The 19,945-nt window shown below is 38.3% G+C and overlaps 1 protein-coding gene across 3 annotated transcripts in view; it reads left to right on the forward strand.

The window, feature by feature from the left end:
- The window catches only part of RABGEF1 (RAB guanine nucleotide exchange factor 1), a 68,357-nt gene that overhangs the window by 37,114 nt on the left and 11,298 nt on the right, over positions 1–19,945 (forward strand). Inside the window, exons 4-7 of one of the 3 annotated variants that reach the window (XM_059693375.1) lie at positions 4,417–4,586; positions 16,214–16,295; positions 17,187–17,319; positions 19,728–19,819. In XM_059693375.1, coding sequence (XP_059549358.1) covers positions 4,417–4,586; positions 16,214–16,295; positions 17,187–17,319; positions 19,728–19,819 — 477 coding nt within the window. Of the gene's footprint in view, positions 1–4,416; positions 4,587–16,213; positions 16,296–17,186; positions 17,320–19,727; positions 19,820–19,945 lie in introns of those variants that run through there. The other 2 variants (XM_059693374.1, XM_059693376.1) reach the window with 2 other exon arrangements.

The following is a 19,945-nucleotide window of genomic DNA, read 5'->3' on the forward strand; positions in this document are numbered from 1 at the left end:
CCTTGGAGAAGTGACTGATTCCAGGGCTGGAACAGGGAAAGAGGACCCCCAAAAATGTTGGGGACATGGCAAAGACCCAGAAACTAGCTTGAATGGGTTCCCACTGGCCAAACTGGAGTATCAGAATAAATAAGGACAATCAATGGAGTGTAACGTATTGAATAAAATAATAATCCATTAGTCCAGCCAACTAGTAAAATAGATAAATAATTCAATAAAGGAGAAGAGAATGTTCTTCTTTACCAAAGAATGTTAACTAATCAATATGAAAAGGATGATGGAGATAGAAAAATCACTATTTCACAGTTGTCATAGTAAGGATTGATTCAGGCAAGTTTCATCATCTGGGTTGAGAGGAGAGAGTTTCCTGAGGAACAAGTTAAGAACGTGGTCTCAAATGAACTCCCATAACTTATTAATTACAAATAGAGAAATGGTAACCATGTAACTAGGGGGAAGGTAGACATTATGTGCTTCCAGATAATGATACTTTGAAAAGAGCACAGCATAAGCTGAAAATTTATAACCTGAATGCAGTCATGAGGAAACAGCAGAGAAACTGGAACTGAGGGGCATTCAATGACATAACTGGCCTCTATGTTTCTAAATTGTGAATGTCTTGAAAAACAAAGGAAGGTTGGGAGCATTTCCAGATTAAAGAAGACTAGTGCCCGGCCGGTATGGTTCAGTGGTTGAGCGTCAACCTATGAACCAGGAGGTCACAGTTTAATTCCCAGTCAGGGCACATGCCCAGGTTGCAGGCTTAATCCCCAGCATGGGCTATGCAGGAGGCAGCCAATGAATGATTCTCTCTCATCGTTGATGTTTCTGTCATTCTCCCTCTCCCTTCCTCTCTGAAATCAATAAAAATACATTAGTTGTTGTTGTTGTTTTTAAAAAGACTAGTATACATGACCACTAAATGAATGTGTGATTCTCAGTTTCTTTTGTTTTCATTTATAAATACATATATCTTTATCTCAATTTCCCTATTTTACATAAAAGATAGCACTACATATATCCTCATTTTTAAACTTAGCAATACAGCCCTAGCAGGTTTGGCTCAATGGATAGAACATCGGCCTGTGGACTGAAGGGTCCTGGGTTCAATTCCGGTCAAGGGCACATGTTAGGGTTGTGGACTCAATCCCCAGTAGGGGTCATGCAGGAGGCAGCCAATCAATGATTCCCTCTCATCATTGATGTTTCTATCTCTCCCTCTCCCTCTCCCTCTCTGAAATCAATAAAAATATATTTTAAATAAATAAACTTAGCAATACATTTAAGAACTTCTTCCTTTTATCACTACATAAAGGCATACTTTTTTGTTTTAAAATTACACAATATTCCATTTTGTGGATTAAATAATTTATGTAATCCCTTAAGTCACCATTTTGTACAGTTGCAGTATTGTGCTAACATGAGTAGCCTTATACATACTTTATTTTTTACATATGCAGTTATATCAGAAAATTTCTGAAAAATGGAATTGTTTGGTCATAGGATAAATGTATTTTTAATTTTGATAATTATTACCAAATTGCACTTCATTGCAGTTATATCATTTTACGTTCCCACCTTCATGAGTGCCTTCCCCCATATCCTCATCAACATCAAACTTCAAATTTTTGTCTATTTATTACTTTTTTAAAGGGCATCTCATAGTAGTATTAATTTGCATATTTGTTAACAGGAGTGAGATTGAACATATTTCCTGTTTAAGATCCATTTATGTTTCCTTTTTGTGAATTGTTAGTATTCTTTACCCATTTCATATTAAACTGTTCAATTTTTTTTCTTCTTTATAGGAGTCCTTATACATTAGGGAGAGTAGCCCTTTGTGATGTAACATACAAACATTTTTTCCCAGTTTGTTGTCCAACTTCTGACTGATGTGTTTCTAGTCACATATACAATATTTTTTGTGTGCTTTTTTCCTTTATTTTTCTTTTAATGTGATTGAATTCTTTAATGGCTTCTACATTTTGAATCATAGTTAGCACCTGATAATTTAAAAACTAGGCAAATACTTGTTTTGGGAAGATAACTATGAAGTGCAGTTTTCTTCTGCTAACTACTTAATAGTACAGTTTGGGGGGAGGTGTTTTTACTTTAATTAGAGCATAAGTCAAGTAATTAGCCAAAACCGGTTTGGCTCAGTGGATAGAGCGTCGGCCTGCGGACTGAAAGGTCCCAGGTTCGATTCCGGTCAAGGGCATGTACCTGGGTTGCGGGCATATCCCCAGTAGGAGATGTGCAGGAGGCAGCTGATCGATGTTTCTCTCTCATCGATGTTTCTAACTCTCTATCTCTCTCCCTTCCTCTCTGTAAAAAATCAATAAAATATATTTAAAAAAAAAAAAGTAATTAAGTAATACATTTAATAACCAGTTATGTAGTAAGTGAAATGTGGAGTGATTAATTTGTTACAGGTAATAGTGTATATTTTTAGGTAATCTATATGTGTTTGTTTCACTTGAATAAACCAGGCAATCTAATAGAAATAACGCCTTTATTAAAACTTTATTTTGTCCTAACCAGTTTGGTTTAGTGGATAGAGTGTCGGCCTGTGGACTGAAAGGTCCCAGGTTCGATTCCGGTCAAGGGCATGTACCTGGGTTGCGGGCATATCCCCAGTAGGAGATGTGCAGGAGGCAGCTGATCGATGTTTCTCTCTCATCGATGTTTCTAACTCTCTATCTCTCTCCCTTCCTCTCTGTAAAAAATCAATAAAATATATTTTAAAAAAAAAGTAATTAAGTAATACATTTAATAACCAGTTATGTAATAAGTGAAATGTGGAGTGATTAATTTGTTACAGGTAATAGTGTATATTTTTAGGTAATCTATATGTGTTTGTTTCACTTGAATAAACCAGGCAATCTAATAGAAATAACGCCTTTATTAAAACTTTATTTTGTCCTAACCAGTTTGGTTTAGTGGATAGAGTGTCGGCCTGTGGACTGAAAGGTCCCAGGTTTGATTCCAGTCAAAGGCACATGCCCGGGTTGCAGGCTCAATCCCCAGTAGGGGGCATGTAGGAGGCAGCCTATCAATGATTCTCATTGATCATTGATGTTTCTATGTCTCTCCCTTTCCCTTTTTCTCTCAAATCAATAAAAAAATATATTTGTAAAAACTTTATTTCAACTTCATTAAAATGTCTATTAGATACTAAAGTTCAAAAAGTAAGATTATAAGAAATTACTCTAAGAAAACATGTAATAGGTTGATTTTTGATATCTTAAAAAGATTATTTTTCTTTTTAATTATCTTTCTTTTTGTGTTAAAAGGGAAGTATGGATGTATAAGGTACCTAATTCCTTATAGGTATTTAATTAGAGAGCGCAGTTCAAAAGTAGGAGGTTTAGAATGTGATAGGAGACTAAGTGATAGTTCATACTTTCTGAGAGTGCTTACTCTTACATCTCCCTTACCTCTGTTCCATGACTGTCCCATTTTCCTTTTAGTGTATGTATGTATGTATATATGTATGTATGTATGTATGTATGTATGTATGTATGTATTTATTTATTTAATACTTTTGTGGTGTTTTTTTAAAAATACATTTTTATTGATTTCAGAGAGGAAGGAAGAGGGGGAGAGAAATAGAAACATCCATGATGAGAGAATCATGGATTGGCTGCCTCCTGCAAGTCCCCCACTGGGAATTATGCCCACAACCTGGGCATATGCCCTTGACTGGAATCGAACTTTCAGTTTCAGGCTGACGCTCTATCTACTGAGCAGACCGGCTAGGGCTTTAGTGTATTTATTGAAGAGAAAAAGAGTATGTGGCCAATTCATTAGACAGTGTTTTATTTGCTTCCCTTGCCTCTTAGCTGTATGCTCTGTCAGGATCATTATGCTACTTTAATGCATTCTTTTACTTTGAGCAGTCTGACTTGAAAACCGAATGTTGGATAAATAATTGTTAATCTCCACATAAACAAATTAGCCTTTTGCCTTTTTGGCAAGTAAAATGGATTTGGAAAGGTTGTCTAATATTTTATAAGTTATCTAAATTTTTTTACTTCTGATTATTTCACTTAATTAGTTTTATAAACTCATGCAAACCTGAGAAAGTTGTTCAAGACAGTGGTGCCATGTTAGTATTAATGATTAAATATATAGATCAAAGCATGATATATTTTGGCCAAGAAAATATAAATAAAGCAACTTTTATTGGAATAGGGATATCTTTTATATCATATAGGTTTTTTTCTATTTGTATTTTTACTCATAAAATAAATTTAGCTTACTTTAAGGAAAGTTGCCCAAATATTTAAACATAAAATAATTTAAAGTCAAGTTTAACTTTGATTAAGCGTCATTTAAATAATCTTAAATTAGATACTTTAAGTAATTCCATGCATGGCTCTTCTGTGTAATGAAACTTATTTTTAATTTTCCCAGCAGAAATTCAGGAAGCAAAAGCTCCCAGTCCTTCCATAAACCGGCAAACCAGCATTGAAACGGATAGAGTGTCTAAAGAGTTCATAGAATTTCTCAAGACCTTCCACAAGACAGGCCAAGAAATCTATAAGCAGACCAAGATGTTTTTGGAAGCAATGCATTACAAAAGGGTAGGTTGAGAATGACTACTTAGAAACAGAGTTTTGGTTTGAGGAAGGGTCTTCGAGATAATTTAGTGCAACTTTGTCATTTTATACCTGAGAAAATCAAGACCCAGAGATATTAAGTTACCTAAGAAATGACACTGAATAAAGTGAAAACCTGACTCCCAGGCTAGTACTTTTCCACTGCAACTCAGTGGCATTTAGATCATCTTTACGTGGAAAGTGTGACATCCAAGACACTTTTATAGTATACTTTAGTACTAAGCCTTCCTAACTGTACCTTATAAACAGTATAAACTACCATAGTTAGTAGACCTTGAGCTTGTAAGTAATAATTGTTAGACCAGTAGCAACCATCTTAGGGTATTTTTGTTGTTGTTTTTTGTATTTTGATTTTAAATTTTCCTCTTCTTGCTAAAATAGAGAAGGGAAAGCTAGAATTTAGATGTTGAAAGGGACCTTAACAATTATCTGATTTTAGTCCTTTTATTTTATAGATGGGAAGGTTGAGAGCCAGAGAGGATAAGTCACTTGTCCAAGGCTAACAGCTAGGTTCTGCCAGTGTCAGAACTAGTACTTGTGTGTTTCACATGTGTGTCTTTAACCTGTAATTTCTAACCAATAATTTCAGTTACAATAATTCATAAGACCACCTATAAAGGGGCTCATTTTGTAAATAGTGATGAATGTGTTTGTAACATACCTCATCCCATAAACATACCTCTAAGTTTATGCTCACCCATTAAACTTAGAATTAGCTCTTGTCAAAATATTTTTTAAATATTGAATTCAGTTAGTACAGGAGAAAATAAGCTTTCTTCTTGGTTTTCTTTTGGTGTGCACTTACACTGAAAATAAATAAACAGGCTTCTGTTTCCACCCGAAAGTGTTTGCAAGCAAATAGTGAGAGTTAAATAAAGCAAGCAAGATATCGTTTACATTTTGAGTTAGAAGTAATGATAGACTTCTTTAATATGAAAAATTCAGATATCATGTGATATACAACTTTCACTTTTATCAGAAGTAAAAACTAAATTTTTGTAGTTATTTATTCTTTAGCCCATATGAAATGGGGCTATATATACTGTATTGGCATATATGCTATATAGTATACATAGCACAATATTTTTAAAAACTGCTGAGCTCAGATTTGTTTCTTTTTCTTTTGCTCAGAAGTGTAATGTTCCCTTTTTCTGTAATAATTTAGTTGACTTTTGACTCAATATACTGAAGTAAAGAGGTAATTAACAGGTACAGATACTGCCATACTTAATTGTTTTCAAGGCACCACTAATTGATATTAGAGACCTGAATATGGCCTCAGAGTCCTCCTTGTTGAAGAACCACTGTACAACCTAGTTTTCATTTCTACACCAGCACTGTTTTATGTTGAAGTGGCCGAGTCGTATGCATGTATGCTCAGCATCTAGCATGGTACCTGGCACATACCTGATACCGAACAGATGTTTGTTAAACTGAAGGGGAAGCCCTTCTAGTCTTTAGCTGCAAGTTAATGTTTCAAATAAATAAAACAGTTTTTACACCTGAATGAAGCAACCTTATCTAACTAGCTTCAAATCATTTAATTATAAATTCCTTGAGAGAATTTGATTGAGTACAACTTGGGATAGTTCCTGTGATATAATGAAATATATCACAGCGCATGTGCCCTCTGAGAGGTACTCAATTTATCAAAACTGCTTAAAAATCTGAAGTTAATGTTATGATCCCCAACTAAACTTCCTAGGCTTCTTATTCTTATGATCTACTCATTATGAAAATACAGCCTTATCTGTTTGGAACTGCCTCGTTGCCATTCGTTGATAATTCTTCCTAATGCACCCCCACAATATTATTCTTCAAATGTGTGAGTTTCAGAACACTGAACCATTCTTACCTACATTTTTTTTTTTAACTTTATTCCTGTTTTCTCCAACCCTAGTGTATGCCCGTGATGAGCAGCCTTTTCTGCATATGGGTCAAGTCTAGAAAATAAAATACATATTTTCAGAATTATGTTAAAGTTTTTCAGCCATTTTATCTTTATCAATAAGAAAGTACTTTACCTGCACTTAGACTTAAAAAGAATTTTTCTCATTCCAAAAAGGGAATTTGGCTAAAATTTTATTTACATAACACTGCATTATTGAAATGTAATGCTTTTCTGTTCAACAGATACTATCATTTGCTAAGACTGATTTATTTTCTTTTTCTTTTTGCTTAATCTTATTAGATATTTAATATTAAGATATGTATTGTCTTGTAATCCCTTTTCATATTCTTTAAAATAAGATATATTTCTATTGTAAATGAGACAGGCAGCTACATCATTAATATACAATCCATTCAGGTTGAACACACAGTTATGATCAGCTATTTTTCTTTTTTTTAAACATCACCATAGCAAGATTTTAAATTATAGAAATGGCCAGAGGGTTGTGGGCAGGGGAGATGGTGTATGAAGAAAAAGCTAAGGAGAATTTACAAGGTTTAGTTTTTTATTTTTATTTTTTATTTTTTAAATTAAATCTTTATTGTTCAGATTATTACATTTGTTCCTCTTCCCCTCCCCCCCATAACTCCCCTCCTCCCAGTTCCCGCCCCACCCTCCACCCTCACTCCCCACCCACTGTCCTCATCCATAGGTGCATGATTTTTGTCCAGTCTCTTCCCGCATCTCCCAAAACGCCCCCCCCCCCCAAGAATAGTCAGTCCATTCCCTTTCTATATCCCTGATTCTATTATGATCACCAGATTATTTATTCACTTGATTCTTAGATTCACTTGTTGATAGATGCATGTTTGTTGTTCATAATTTGTATCTTTACCTTCTTCTTCCTCTTCTTAAAGGATACCTTTCAGCATTTCATATAATACTGGTTTGGTGGTGATGAACTCCTTTAGCTTTTCCTTATCTGTGAAGCTCTTTATCTGACCTTCAGTTCTGAATGATAGCTTTGCTGGATAAAGTAATCTTGGTTGTAGGTTCTTGGTATTCATCACTTTGAATATTTCTTGCCATTCCCTTCTGGCCTGCAAAGTTTCTGTTGAGAAGTCAGCTGACAGTCGTATGGGTATTCCCTTGTAGGTAACTGAGTTTCTTTCTCTTGCTGCTTTTAAGATTCTCTCTTTGTCTTTTGCTCTTGGCATTTTAATTATGATGTGTCTTGGTGTGGTCCTCTTTGGATTCCTTTTGTTTGGGGTTCTCTGCGCTTCCTGGACCTGTAAGTCCATTTCTTTCACCAGGTGGGGGAAGTTTTCTGTCATTATTTCTTCAAATAGGTTTTCAATATCTTGGTCTCTCTCATCTTCTGGCACCCCTATAATTCTGATGTTGGTACGCTTGAAGCTGTCCCAGAGGCTCCTTCTTCTTATTACAAAATAACTGTAAGAATCTTACTGTAAGAACCAAGCTTCATTTAGGTCCAAGTGTGGCACGATCCAAGGACGTGTAAGATCACACATTATTGAAGGCAGCAGAAACCAGCCATACAGAAAATATGGACATCAAAACTAAAAACCTAAATTCATTAAAAACAGTTAACTGTAGTGCAGCAGTTAATGAATTCAGAAAATGATCACAGAGATCCAATTTCTGTAGATGGGGAGTTCTAGATAAAATATACAGAAAACATAATTACAGAAATAGATTTTCAAAACTGGAGGTGAATAAAAAAAGACTTCAGCCGAAACCGGTTTGGCTCAGTGGATAGAGCGTTGGCCTGCGGACTGAAAGGTCCCAGGTTCGATTCCAGTCAAGGGCATGTACCTGGGTTGCGGGCACATCCCCGGTGGGGGATGTGCAGGAGGCAGCTGATCGATGTTTCTCTCTCATTGATGTTTCTGACTCTCTATCTCTCTCCCTTCCTCTCTGTAAAAAATCAATAAAATATATTTAAAAAAAAAAAAAGACTTCAACTAGACAACTAAGAAATGTATACAGAGAACCTCTCAGTATTAATATTCAAAGGAATATATCCACTTGTCAAACATTTTTTTTTTCATTTTTTAAAAAATCCTCAACCAAGGATATGTTTTTATTGAAAAACAAATTTTTTTTTAAGAGAGGAAAGGAGGTAGGAGAGAGAGAGAAACGTCATTGTGATTAGAAAACATCAATCAGTTGCCTCCTGTACTACCCCCGACCAGGAATCAAACTTACAACTTTTTGATGTACAGGATGATGCCCTGCCAACTAAGCCACCCGGCCAGGGCCACTTGTCAAAACTTTTTAAACTACAAAGAAAAAACAGTTTTAGGGAAAAAAAGTAAAATGACTTTATAGAGACTTTATAGAAAAGATGATCCCAGGCCATGTTTAGAGAATACTTAATACTTAAGGATTTACACTATAAGTGTTTTTTTTCTTAGGAAAATATGACAAAAACCTTTGGAATTTTATAGAACCTGAAAGAATTAACCAACACAAATCTATCATTTAGCTCTTTGACAAGAACTGTGAAGGATCTGAGATTTACCTTACTTGCATGTTAACAAATTAGCCTGCCATAGTTTCATGGATACTGGCAGAAGACATAAGTGTCTTGGGTCAGAAATAAAGGCCAGTTTATAACAGTAGTAAGCCAGAGTGAATCAGCATTTGTACCAATTCCTTGAGTATCAATTCCGACAGGGCAATGCCCGTGAATGCAGTGTGTTATGTTAGAGAAAAGGATCTTTTATAATGGGCATGAGTTTAGAATTTATATTTAGAATTTGTAAATATGTTCTTATGGACATGCACTTCATAGAGCTGCTGCTATGACTATCCACCTGGAAGTCCAAGCATAATATTAAAACTAGTTCTTTAAAGAAATATTTTCAGTGGACCTAAACTTGTCTTGTCCATGGATATATTTTTCTGGAATCAAGTTTTGTACGAAGATGGGTCTACTTGATTTCACACAACAGAGCATAAAGGAAACAACCTTCCTCATGACCATCTCATATGGGTATTAATATAAAACAAAAGTATTTGCTGCTGCTACCACCCTATCTGTTTCTAGGTGATCGATGGAGATAGAATAAGTAAAATAAGTGAGAGATTTACTGTATGTCCTATGACATTTTATCCTTCGGGCTTATATTTATCATACAGTAGAAGATAATTATTTGTATTGTCCTCCTATTGAAACTGAATGCTTTCTGAGCATTTTATTAATCTTTCGTGTTATTGCTTATACAGTGTAAGCAATTGTGGGAATTCTAATAATGTAATAAATGTTTTTAGAATAGATAGAAATATAATATTCAGGATATTTAGGAAAATTTGTCAGGAAAATCCAAGGAAAAACAGAATACTAATAGAGGTATAAATTTGGCAATATGGCGATATAGAAGTCCACAAAATTCAGATACAATACAACATTCCAGTGATAAAAAACCTAGCGCATTCTTTAAAAATACCAATTTTAAAGACAATAGCAATAAATAAAATTAAATGTTAATAACATCTAATATAGAAAGTTAGAGGTTTATTCAATGAATTAAAAGATTAAGGATTGTACCTGGGCTCTAGCCGAGAAAAATAAATTTACAAATATTTTTCAGGTTAATGTGAACACTTACGATATCATTTAAATTACAGTGTTATATTGTTTATTCTAGAAAAACAAGGGAGCAAGTATACCATGTAATCTTTGGGGGTAGAATGCAAGGATTTTGGAGAGGAGGTTTCTAAATTTTGCAAGCGTCAAAATATATTCTACAATGAACTTTATATGATTTTTAAATGTTTTTTTAAAAATACGTTTTACTGCCGAAACCGGTTTGGCTCAGTGGACAGAGCGTCGGCCTGCGGACTGAGGGGTCCCAGGTTCGATTCCGGTCAAGGGCATGTACCTGGGTTGCGGGCACATCCCCAGTAGGAGATGTGCAGGAGGCGGCTGATTGATGTTTCTCTCCCATCAATGTTTCTAACTCTCTATCTCTCTCCCTTCCTCTCTATAAAAAATCAATAAAATATATATAAAAAAAATATGTTTTACTGATATTTTACAGAGAGGAAGGGAGAGAGATAGAGAGCTAGAAACATTGATGAGAGAGAAACATCAATCAGCTGCCTCCTACACATCCCCCACTGGGGATGTGCCCGCAACCAAGGTACATGCCCTTGACCGGAATTGAACCCGGGACCCTTCAGTCCGCAGGCCGACACTCTATCCACTGAGCCAAACCGGTTTCGGCTAAATGTTTTTTAAATAAGAAATGGGCAGCCCTGATTGGTTTGGCTCAGTGGATAGATCGTCGGCCTGCAGACTGAAGGGTCCCAGGTTCGATTGCGGTCAAGGGCATATACCTTGGTTGCGGGCACATCCCCAGTAGGGGGTGTGCAGGAGGCAGCTGATAGATGTTTCTCTCTCATTGATGTTTCTAATTCTCTATCCCTCTCCCTTCCTTTCTGTAAAAAATCAATAAAATATATTTTAAAAAAGTAAATAAATAAGAAATGGGCAAAGCCAGCTCTCTTTTCAGAATCAAAATGTAGAACAATTGGGAAAATTATGTATTTAATTAACCTTCACTAGTTTGAGCCTCCACAACTATATGTGATTTTGATGTTAAAAAACATCTCTCTATATAAAAGCCTAAGCAACCTATAACAACGGAACCGAATAAAAAAAGATCCCAAATAGCTGCAGCATTCCTGAGAAAGAAGAATAAAGTAGGTGGGATCTCAATACCAGAAATCAAGCTGTGTTACAAAGCCACTGTTCTCAAAACAGCCTGGTACTGGCACAAGAACAGACATGTAGATCAATGGAATAGAATAGAGAACCCAGAAATCGACCCAAACCACTATGCACAATTAATATTCGACAAAGGAGGCATGAACATACAATGGAGTTAAGACAGTCTCTTCAATAAATGGTGTTGGGAAAATTGGACAGATAGATGCAAAAAAATGAAACTAGACCACCAACTTACACCATTCACAAAAATAAACTTCAAATGGATAAAGGACTTAAACATAAGACGAGAAACCATAAAAATACTAGAGGAATCCACAGGCAGCAAAATAGCAGACATATGCTGAAGCAATTTCTTCACTGATACTGCTCCTAGGGCAATGGAAACTAAAGAGAAAATAAACAAATGGGACTACATCAAAATAAAAAGCTTTTGTACAGCAAAAGAAACCATCAACAAAACAACAAGAATGCCCACTGCATGGGAGAACGTATTTGCCAATGTTATCACCGATAAGGGTTTAATCTCCTACATTTACAGGGAATGCATACAACTAAACAAAAGGAAGATAAACAACCCAATCAAAAAATGGGCAACGAACCTAAATAGAAACTTTTCAAAAGAAGACAGAAGGAAGGCCAAGAGACATATGAAAACATGCTCAAAGTCACTAATCATCTGAGAGATGCAAATCAAAACAACAATGCGGTACCATCTCACACCTGTCAGAATGACTATCATCAACAAATCAACAAATGACAAGTGCTGGCCAGGATGTGGAGAAAAAGGAACCCTCCTGCACTGCTGGTGGGAATGCAGACTTGTGCAGCCACTGTGGAGAACAGTATGGAGTTTCCTCAAAAAACTGAAAATGGAACTCCCATTTGACCCAGTGATCCCACTTCTAGGAATATACACCAAGAAACTAGAAACACCAATTAGAAAGGATATATGCACCCCTGTGTTCATAGTAGCACAATTCACCATAGCTAAGATTTGGAAACAGCCTAAGTGCCCATCAGTAGGTGAGTGGATTAAAAAACTGTGGCACATCTACAGAATGGAACACTATGCTGCAGTAAAAAAGAAGGAGTTCTTACCATTTGTAACAGCATAGATGGAACTGGAGAGCATTATGCTAAGTGAAATAAGCCAGTCAGAGAAGGATAAATACCACATGATCTCACTCATTTGTGGAATATAGTGAACAACATAAACTGATGAACAAAAACAGATTCAGACACGGAGAGGCATCAATCGGACTGTCGGGCCTCGGAGGGAAGGTAGGGGAGGGTGGGGGTAATGGGGAGAGATCAACCAAAGGACTTATATGCAAGCATATAGGCCTAACCAATGGACATGGACAACAGGGGGTGAAGGCATGAGTGGGGGGGATAGGAGGTAATGTAGGGATAAGGACACATATGTAATAACTTATTCAATAACAAAATTTAAAAAAAATAAAAGAAAAAATAAAACATTTGATAAAAGTTAAAAACCAACAACACATCTCTATATATAAAAGCCTAAGCGACTGTTAATGACGGAACCACTGGAATGACCTGTTGATCAGTTGCTATGATGCGCACTGACCACCAGGGGGCAGATGCTCAATGCAGGAACTGCCCTCTGGTGGTCAGTGCCCTCCCACAGCCAACCTCCAACGGCCCCTCCCCCGGCCAGCCATCCCCCATCGGCCATTGGTGCTAAGTCATTCCTAGAGACCTGCTTCTAGGTCGGGGTTTTGTATATAGCAGAGCAGCTCCCTTGCTGCAATCAGCCTTCGACACAAGGGTTTGTCTCACTCCCGTCCTCTCCCTTCCCCAGGGGCCGCCCACCTGCCGAGGTGGCAGCTCGGCCTCGAGGGAAGGAGGGGGGAGGGCTGGGAGGCGGGGAACCGTGCGGTGGTGGGGCGCCAATGGCGGCGGCGGCATTCAGTATCCGTTCCTTCCGCACCCGGCCCGGCAACAATCACCTCCTCTCCCGACCCCACCAGGCCCTTAGGGCCTGGGCTGGGATGGGGACCTGGGGGTGGGTGGTGGCAGACACGCCCCTTTTCCAAGGGGGTCGAGGGCCAGCTCCCTTCTTGGGGCCAGCGGCCAACCTCCCGCAGTCCCCCCCCCACACACACACACCTGTGCACGAATTCGTGCACTGGGCCTCTATGATCTATACTAATAAAAGGGTAATATGCTAATTAGACCAGGTCAACTAGACATCTTCCAGATGTCCTTCCAGACAAAGCCACAGTGGCAGAGGCTGAGGCAGAGGTGGTTAGGGGCGATCAGGCCGGCAGGGGAGAGCGGTTAGGGGCGATCAGGCCATCAGGCAGAGGGGTTAGGGGCAATCAGGCAGGCAGGCAGAGTGGTTAGGAACAATCAGGCAGGCAGGCAGGTGAGCGATTAGGAGCCAGCGGTCCCAGATTGCGAGAGGGGTCCCGGATTGGAGAGGGTGCAGGACGGGCTGAGGGACCCCCCTCCCCCCCACATGAATTTCATGTACCAGGCCTCTAGTCCTATATAATAAAAGCCTAATATGCACATTGACCGAATGGTGGAATGACCATTCGGTGGGGGACAGAGGCGGCACCACGCCAGCCAAAGCGGGTACCAGTGGGCAGAGGGAGGGGGCTGTGATCGGGGAGCAGTGGTGACTGGCGACGGCAGAGGGGTGATTGGGGGCGGGGCCAGCTGCTCACTGGCATTGTCCCCTGATTGCTCCACCCGTTGCCTCCTGCAGAGGTAGGCCACTGGCGGTGGTGGCATTGGGGCTGAAGGGGGGCAGGGCCGGCTGGCGCTGTTCCCTGATTGGCCCGCCAGTTGCCTCCCGCAGATGGAGGTCAGAATAACCTGTCAGTTGGACATCCCCCGAGGACTCCTGGACTGCGAGAGGTTGTAGGCCAGGCTAAGGGACCCCCCTGAGCGCACACATTTTTGTGTGCCGGGCCTCTAGTATACTATATAAAGCAGTGAAATAAACCAGGATTCCAGAAGTGGATTCAGTTTGTCAGGAGCAAATTATGTGACAACTGGAAAACGAAGGAGAACAGGGTTGCTTTTTCCTAATTGCTGCTAAAAAAGACAGGAACTTGTATACAGATTATTTAAGGTCTTGTGTCTCATACTATTCACCTTGCACTCTAGCCAAATAAAAGAGCTAAACATGAAACAACTTAGAAGATTAGGATATTTATTTTACCTGTGGAAAGGAGCTAAAATTGAACCGTTGAAGAATTGTTCTTAATAACCAGGTGAAATGAAGAATGCTATTAACTTTTAAACACCTGTGCAATGAAAAATTAAAGTCAGGTAAAGTGGAAGGAAACAGTGGGAAATTGTGGTGAACATAAATAAAAGCTTAACATTACAAAATGTATAAAATTTACTAAGGGTAGTACCTAGTCCTTACTAGATATTTCTAATTCAACCAAATGGCTCTCATATAAATAACAAATCAAGACAGTAAAGAACTGTTGTCAAGGTGGTCACAGAGTGCTGCAAATGCTGTGAGACCTACAAAGTTTTGTGGGTTTTTTTAAAGGAATGAGAGTGTTTTAGAGGAGATACGGTATGAACTGAGCCTTAAAGGCAGTAACTATTAGGGACTTTCTTGGACAGTTTTTGAAGGCAGCATCTGTCTGAAGGACAACTGTTGGAGATTTGAGGCACAATCTAGCATGATCAGTTGGACTGTGGTATGTTAAAGATGGATTGAAAAGTGAGAGAGATGAAAGGTGGGGAGAGCAACTAAACAGGTGAGGTAATGAAGGGCCAAACCAGGAAAGAACGGAAGGCAGATAAGTCAGGTTTGGTCATTGCCCCTGAACCAGGACATCCTTTCTGAATTAAGCCAGAGCATCAGGGTCCGCATGCTTTACCAGGGTTTTGTCAGCCCTTGCTGTATGTTGTCCTGGGCCTGTGCAGAGGCAGTTTATGAGAGAGAGTCCTATGGAGTTTGCCTTTCTACAGTGACATCTTTGTGAGAATCCTTGGGAGAAGTTTCTAATTTTGGAGTCAGAATTTCACCTAAAAAATTAGTTTGTTTCTATATGTTGGACTCTTAATTGTGTGACTATTTTCATCTTAGTGATGATTGCTAGAAAGTTGAAAGACAAATTTATGGATTGACTGTTGATTAAGTTTTGTATCTCAAGGAATACATTTTTGTGTTGTCATTCCTGGCTCACTTTCTGTTTCTCACCATGTTTTGTTTTTCTTTCTTCCTTTTTGTTTTGTTTATCACCTTCTAGTTTGCTGTGGTGAACTATGTTTATCTTTTATGCAAACTTCAAATATTCTTTGGAAGAAAGTGGGACATAAATATATGTATTTACACCTAAAAGTCAGTAAAACCAAATAAAGATTAATGAAGCGCAATGTTGTAGGGGCCATGGAGGAATAAGCACACATACTTGGCTGATGACTACATTGCAGTTTCTGAGGATTGTATCTAGTGATAGATACTCAAAGCTATCTTAGAAACTATTAGTGACACTTTTGAAAATGTATCACAAAGAAATAACCCAAAAGAAACAGCTTCCACATAATTGTTTATAGCTATAATACATAAGAGTGTAAAGGGGGAAGGAACCCAAGTGCACAGTGGTAGAGGATGGTCTAAAAAATTGGTTAATATAATAAAGCCATCAAAAATGGTTAAGTAGATTAGATAAATAGAAATGTACATAAACATGTAAATTATCAAAATATGCATTATACTCATTTAATAATATGTGTATATAGTAAAAGGAAATGAGAGGTTATAGAGTGTTATAATTAACATTTATGAATAGGCTTTTCTCCCCTGCACAGTTAATATAATTTGTGAGTACTTTTGAGATTGGTACCAGTTTAAGGAGTGGGTTTGGAGACTACATAAAATTTAAAGTTTTACTCCTGATCTTTCTTCAGCTACCAAGCTGCCTCTTTGTTCCTTTGTTTTAGGATTTAAGCATTGAGGAACAGTCAGAGTGCACTCAGGATTTTTACCAGAATGTGGCTGAAAGAATGCAGACTCGTGGGAAAGGTAATATTTTGTTAGCCAGCCCAAATTGAGGGATTGCTGGTAGTTGCACAGGGCCAGACTGCTGGATCTCTTAGCAGTTTTTCTCTTTCTCTGAAGGCCTGGCTGGTGTGCCCAACTCCAGCATTTTGGTAGCTGGTCTTACATTTAGCAGTGCCATTGAATAATATCATGTGTACTGTTCCAAGATAATCAGAGCAATAGGGTAATTTATTGAGCAAGGTTTAATAACTTCATTAGGGGTTGGGCAGAACTGATTAAAACTCTTTGGGAGGCTTCTAAATGAAACCCCCATTTTAGAATTACCATCTTGGTGAGTTATTTGGTCATGATTATATATTTCTTAAAGGTTAAAGCAGGAGAAAAATTGAGAACCACTGATTTACTTTAGGTTTATAGGGATTCTTCTTGAATTTAATTTCTGTTGATGTTATATTTTAGGATGTACTTAGTATACATGTACATTTGAGAAATCTACCCCATGTATATACTTTGGAGAGATCTCTGAGGTTTTATAGTAAACTTCAGAAAAGTGAAAGGGTGAGTCTTACTAGCATTCATCAGTCTGGGGATTTCAAGTGCTTTTCTAATGTAGCAATAGGGAGGGACCCATGCCGAGTCTTCCCACTTGGGTGTGAGGAAGCCCTAACACCTGTAGGTCTTGCCAAAACAGCGTAAGTTAGAAGTAGGGATTATGTAAAAGGCAGTCCCAAAAGTCAGGTAAATTTTTTAAAGGTATTTTTCAATGTAACATCTCATACTTTTCTTTTTGGGTGTGTTTAATGTATTTTTAGAAAGTTAGTTTTCTGCTATGTAGAAAGTACTATGAAAATAATTCTTAATTATACATGCCCATCCTAATCTTGGGCTTTTATTTCTATTTGGATATTTCAGTGCCTCCTGAAAGAGTTGAGAAGATAATGGATCAGATTGAAAAGTACATCATGACTCGTCTCTATAAGTATGTGTTCTGTCCAGAAACGACTGATGATGAGAAGAAAGATCTTGCTGTTCAAAAGAGGATCAGGTAGTTGATTGTTTTGCTTTGTCTTGTTGTATAGTAATCCCCCTTATCTGCAGGGGATTTGTTCTTAAGACCCCAAGTGGACGCCTGAAACTGCAGATAGTGCTGAACCCTATATATACTTTTCCCTCCTATACACATATACCTATGATAAAGTTTAATTTATAAATTAGGCGCATAAGAGACTAACAACAATAACGAATAAAGTAGAAGAATTACAGTGTACTATAATAAAAGTTATTTAGTCTTTCTCTCTCCCAATATATCTTACTAAGTTGAGGACTTCCACCTTTTCATTTAAAGGAAGAACTTTATGGCTTTTCTTTGGCATATTTGAATTACCAGCATCACTAACTCTTGCACTTTGGGGCCATTATTAAGTAAAATAAGGTTCACTTGAACACAACCACTGCAATACTGTGACAGTCGATCTCATAACTGAGACAGTTACTGAGTGACTATAGTAAGTGACCAATGGACAGGTAGAGTATACAGTGTAGATATGCTGGACAAAGGGATGATTCACGTCTCGAGTGGGACTGTGCAAGGTTTCATCACACAGAACAGCAATTTAAAACTTATCAATTATTTATTTCTGGAGTTTTCCACAGCATTTTTGGACCACAGTTACTGTGGGTAACTGAAACTGAGGAAAGCGAAACTGAACAAGGAGGGATTTAATTTACCATTGTATTTACCACCAGCTGTTGGGAGAACACCTTGTGGGAAAACAGGGCCTTTGAATTTCAGACCTTGAGAGCAAGCTAAGGTACCTGCCATCCTTGGCATATAAGCATATGAGCTTATTTGTGGGGTCAGAAAGAAAAGGAATATGGTACATTGATAGGAGGAGAGAGCTCAAGGCACCATTTTGCTTATCCATCTGAATGTCAGCAGTTTTAGGTAAGAACCATTTTTGATGTTTCTGATTTTTTAAAATAGCCAAATTTTCTAAGGAGGAAATGTCATTATTTTCTCATTTCATTGTACTAACTATCTTGTCAGGTAGGAAGCTGTAAATATCCATATCAAGGTGATGGGTATCATTTTTTTCTCATCTCTACCAGGGATGCTCAATAGTCAGCCATTCCTCCAATCACATCTTTCCGCTAGCACTGGGTAGATAATACTTTGCAGCACATCCGGTCTTTCATGGCCAGTAGAATGAGCCTCAGTGTTCTGCATTCCAGTGGCAGCGAAGCACAGAGATAGGCTGTCAAATTTGGGAACCACACAAAGACGGAGCATGATGAGGTGTTTCTGGAGGAGAGGGGCCAAGGAGTGTCAAATGGAGTTCCCAGATAGTGAGGCTGACGCAGGGGTGGGCAAACTTTTTGACTCGAGGGCCACAATGGGTTCTTAAACTGGACCGGAGGGCCGGAACAAAAGCATGGATGGAGTGTTTGTGTGAACTAATATAAATTCAAAGTCAACATCGTTACATAAAAGGGTACGGTCTTTTTTTTTTTTTTTTTTTTTTTTTTAGTTTTATTCATTTCAGACGGGCCGGATCCGGCCCGCGGGCCGTAGTTTGCCCACGGCTGGGTTGATGACTGATGGATCAGTACTTTCTGGTGTCACACTAGAAGTGAGAAGTTGATCTTGGGAAGATAGGAGATAGACCTAAATGGGCTTTGGACTGAGATTCAGGGTGAGAGCATTAGTCAAGTAAATGGTGGGCATAGGCAACAGACTCTCTGGAGTGAAGCTGTTACGTGATCGGAGAACTCAATGATTCAGGCTGAGGTGACACATGCTTGTTGACCTTACACAAGCTCCAGTATGCTCCAGAAGTTGAGGACAGAGCCTACAAGGACATGAAGGTGGTGGACAGGACAGGGAGCAGCAGGTTCTTCACAAGTATTCATTCTCAGATATCTAGTGCTTTCACACCTAGTATAATCTCATTACAGCCAGTAAAATTGTCTTCTGCTTTTCTTGTGATTAGTGCAGAAGAGAAGCCTCACTTTAGGACTGTAGTTACTGTGAGCTTCTGATCTGTACAGGGGTGATGTGGTTGGGCCTAGAATTGCCCGATTAATCAGTGGTGTCCCTTATTTTCTTGTAACTGATGGAAATGATAAGATAAATGGCTGCAGTTCGTTCTGTTTTTATCTGTTTGGTTTTTGTTAATCCTCACCCAAGGATATTTTTCCATTGATTTTTATAGAGAGATTAGAAGGGAGGGGAGAGATAGAGCTCAAGAGAGAAACATAGTTGTGAGAAAGACACATCGATTGGTTGCCTCCTGCACACATCCCGACCAGGGCCAGGGATCAAGTCTACAATCAAGGTACGTAGACTGGAATCAAATCTGAGACCCTTCAGTCCTCGGGTCAATGCTCTAACCAACTGGCCAGGCTAAAAAGTCCATTCTTTGAACTTTTTTTTACTGTCTTTCTCTCTTGTAGAGCCCTGCACTGGGTTACACCTCAGATGCTTTGTGTCCCTGTTAATGAAGAAATTCCTGAAGTGTCTGATATGGTAGTGAAAGCAATTACAGGTCAGTGAAACTTTATATATGTATATATATATATTTTTTATATTTGGATATTTTTCCCTTGAAGTTAACATATGTTTTAGAAACCCATACTTATTTCAGTGAGCAAAAAGATAGTAAAGTATTTCT

Source organism: Myotis daubentonii, chromosome 4 (genome assembly GCF_963259705.1).
Source record: "Myotis daubentonii chromosome 4, mMyoDau2.1, whole genome shotgun sequence".
NCBI classification, from domain to species: domain Eukaryota; kingdom Metazoa; phylum Chordata; class Mammalia; order Chiroptera; family Vespertilionidae; genus Myotis; species Myotis daubentonii.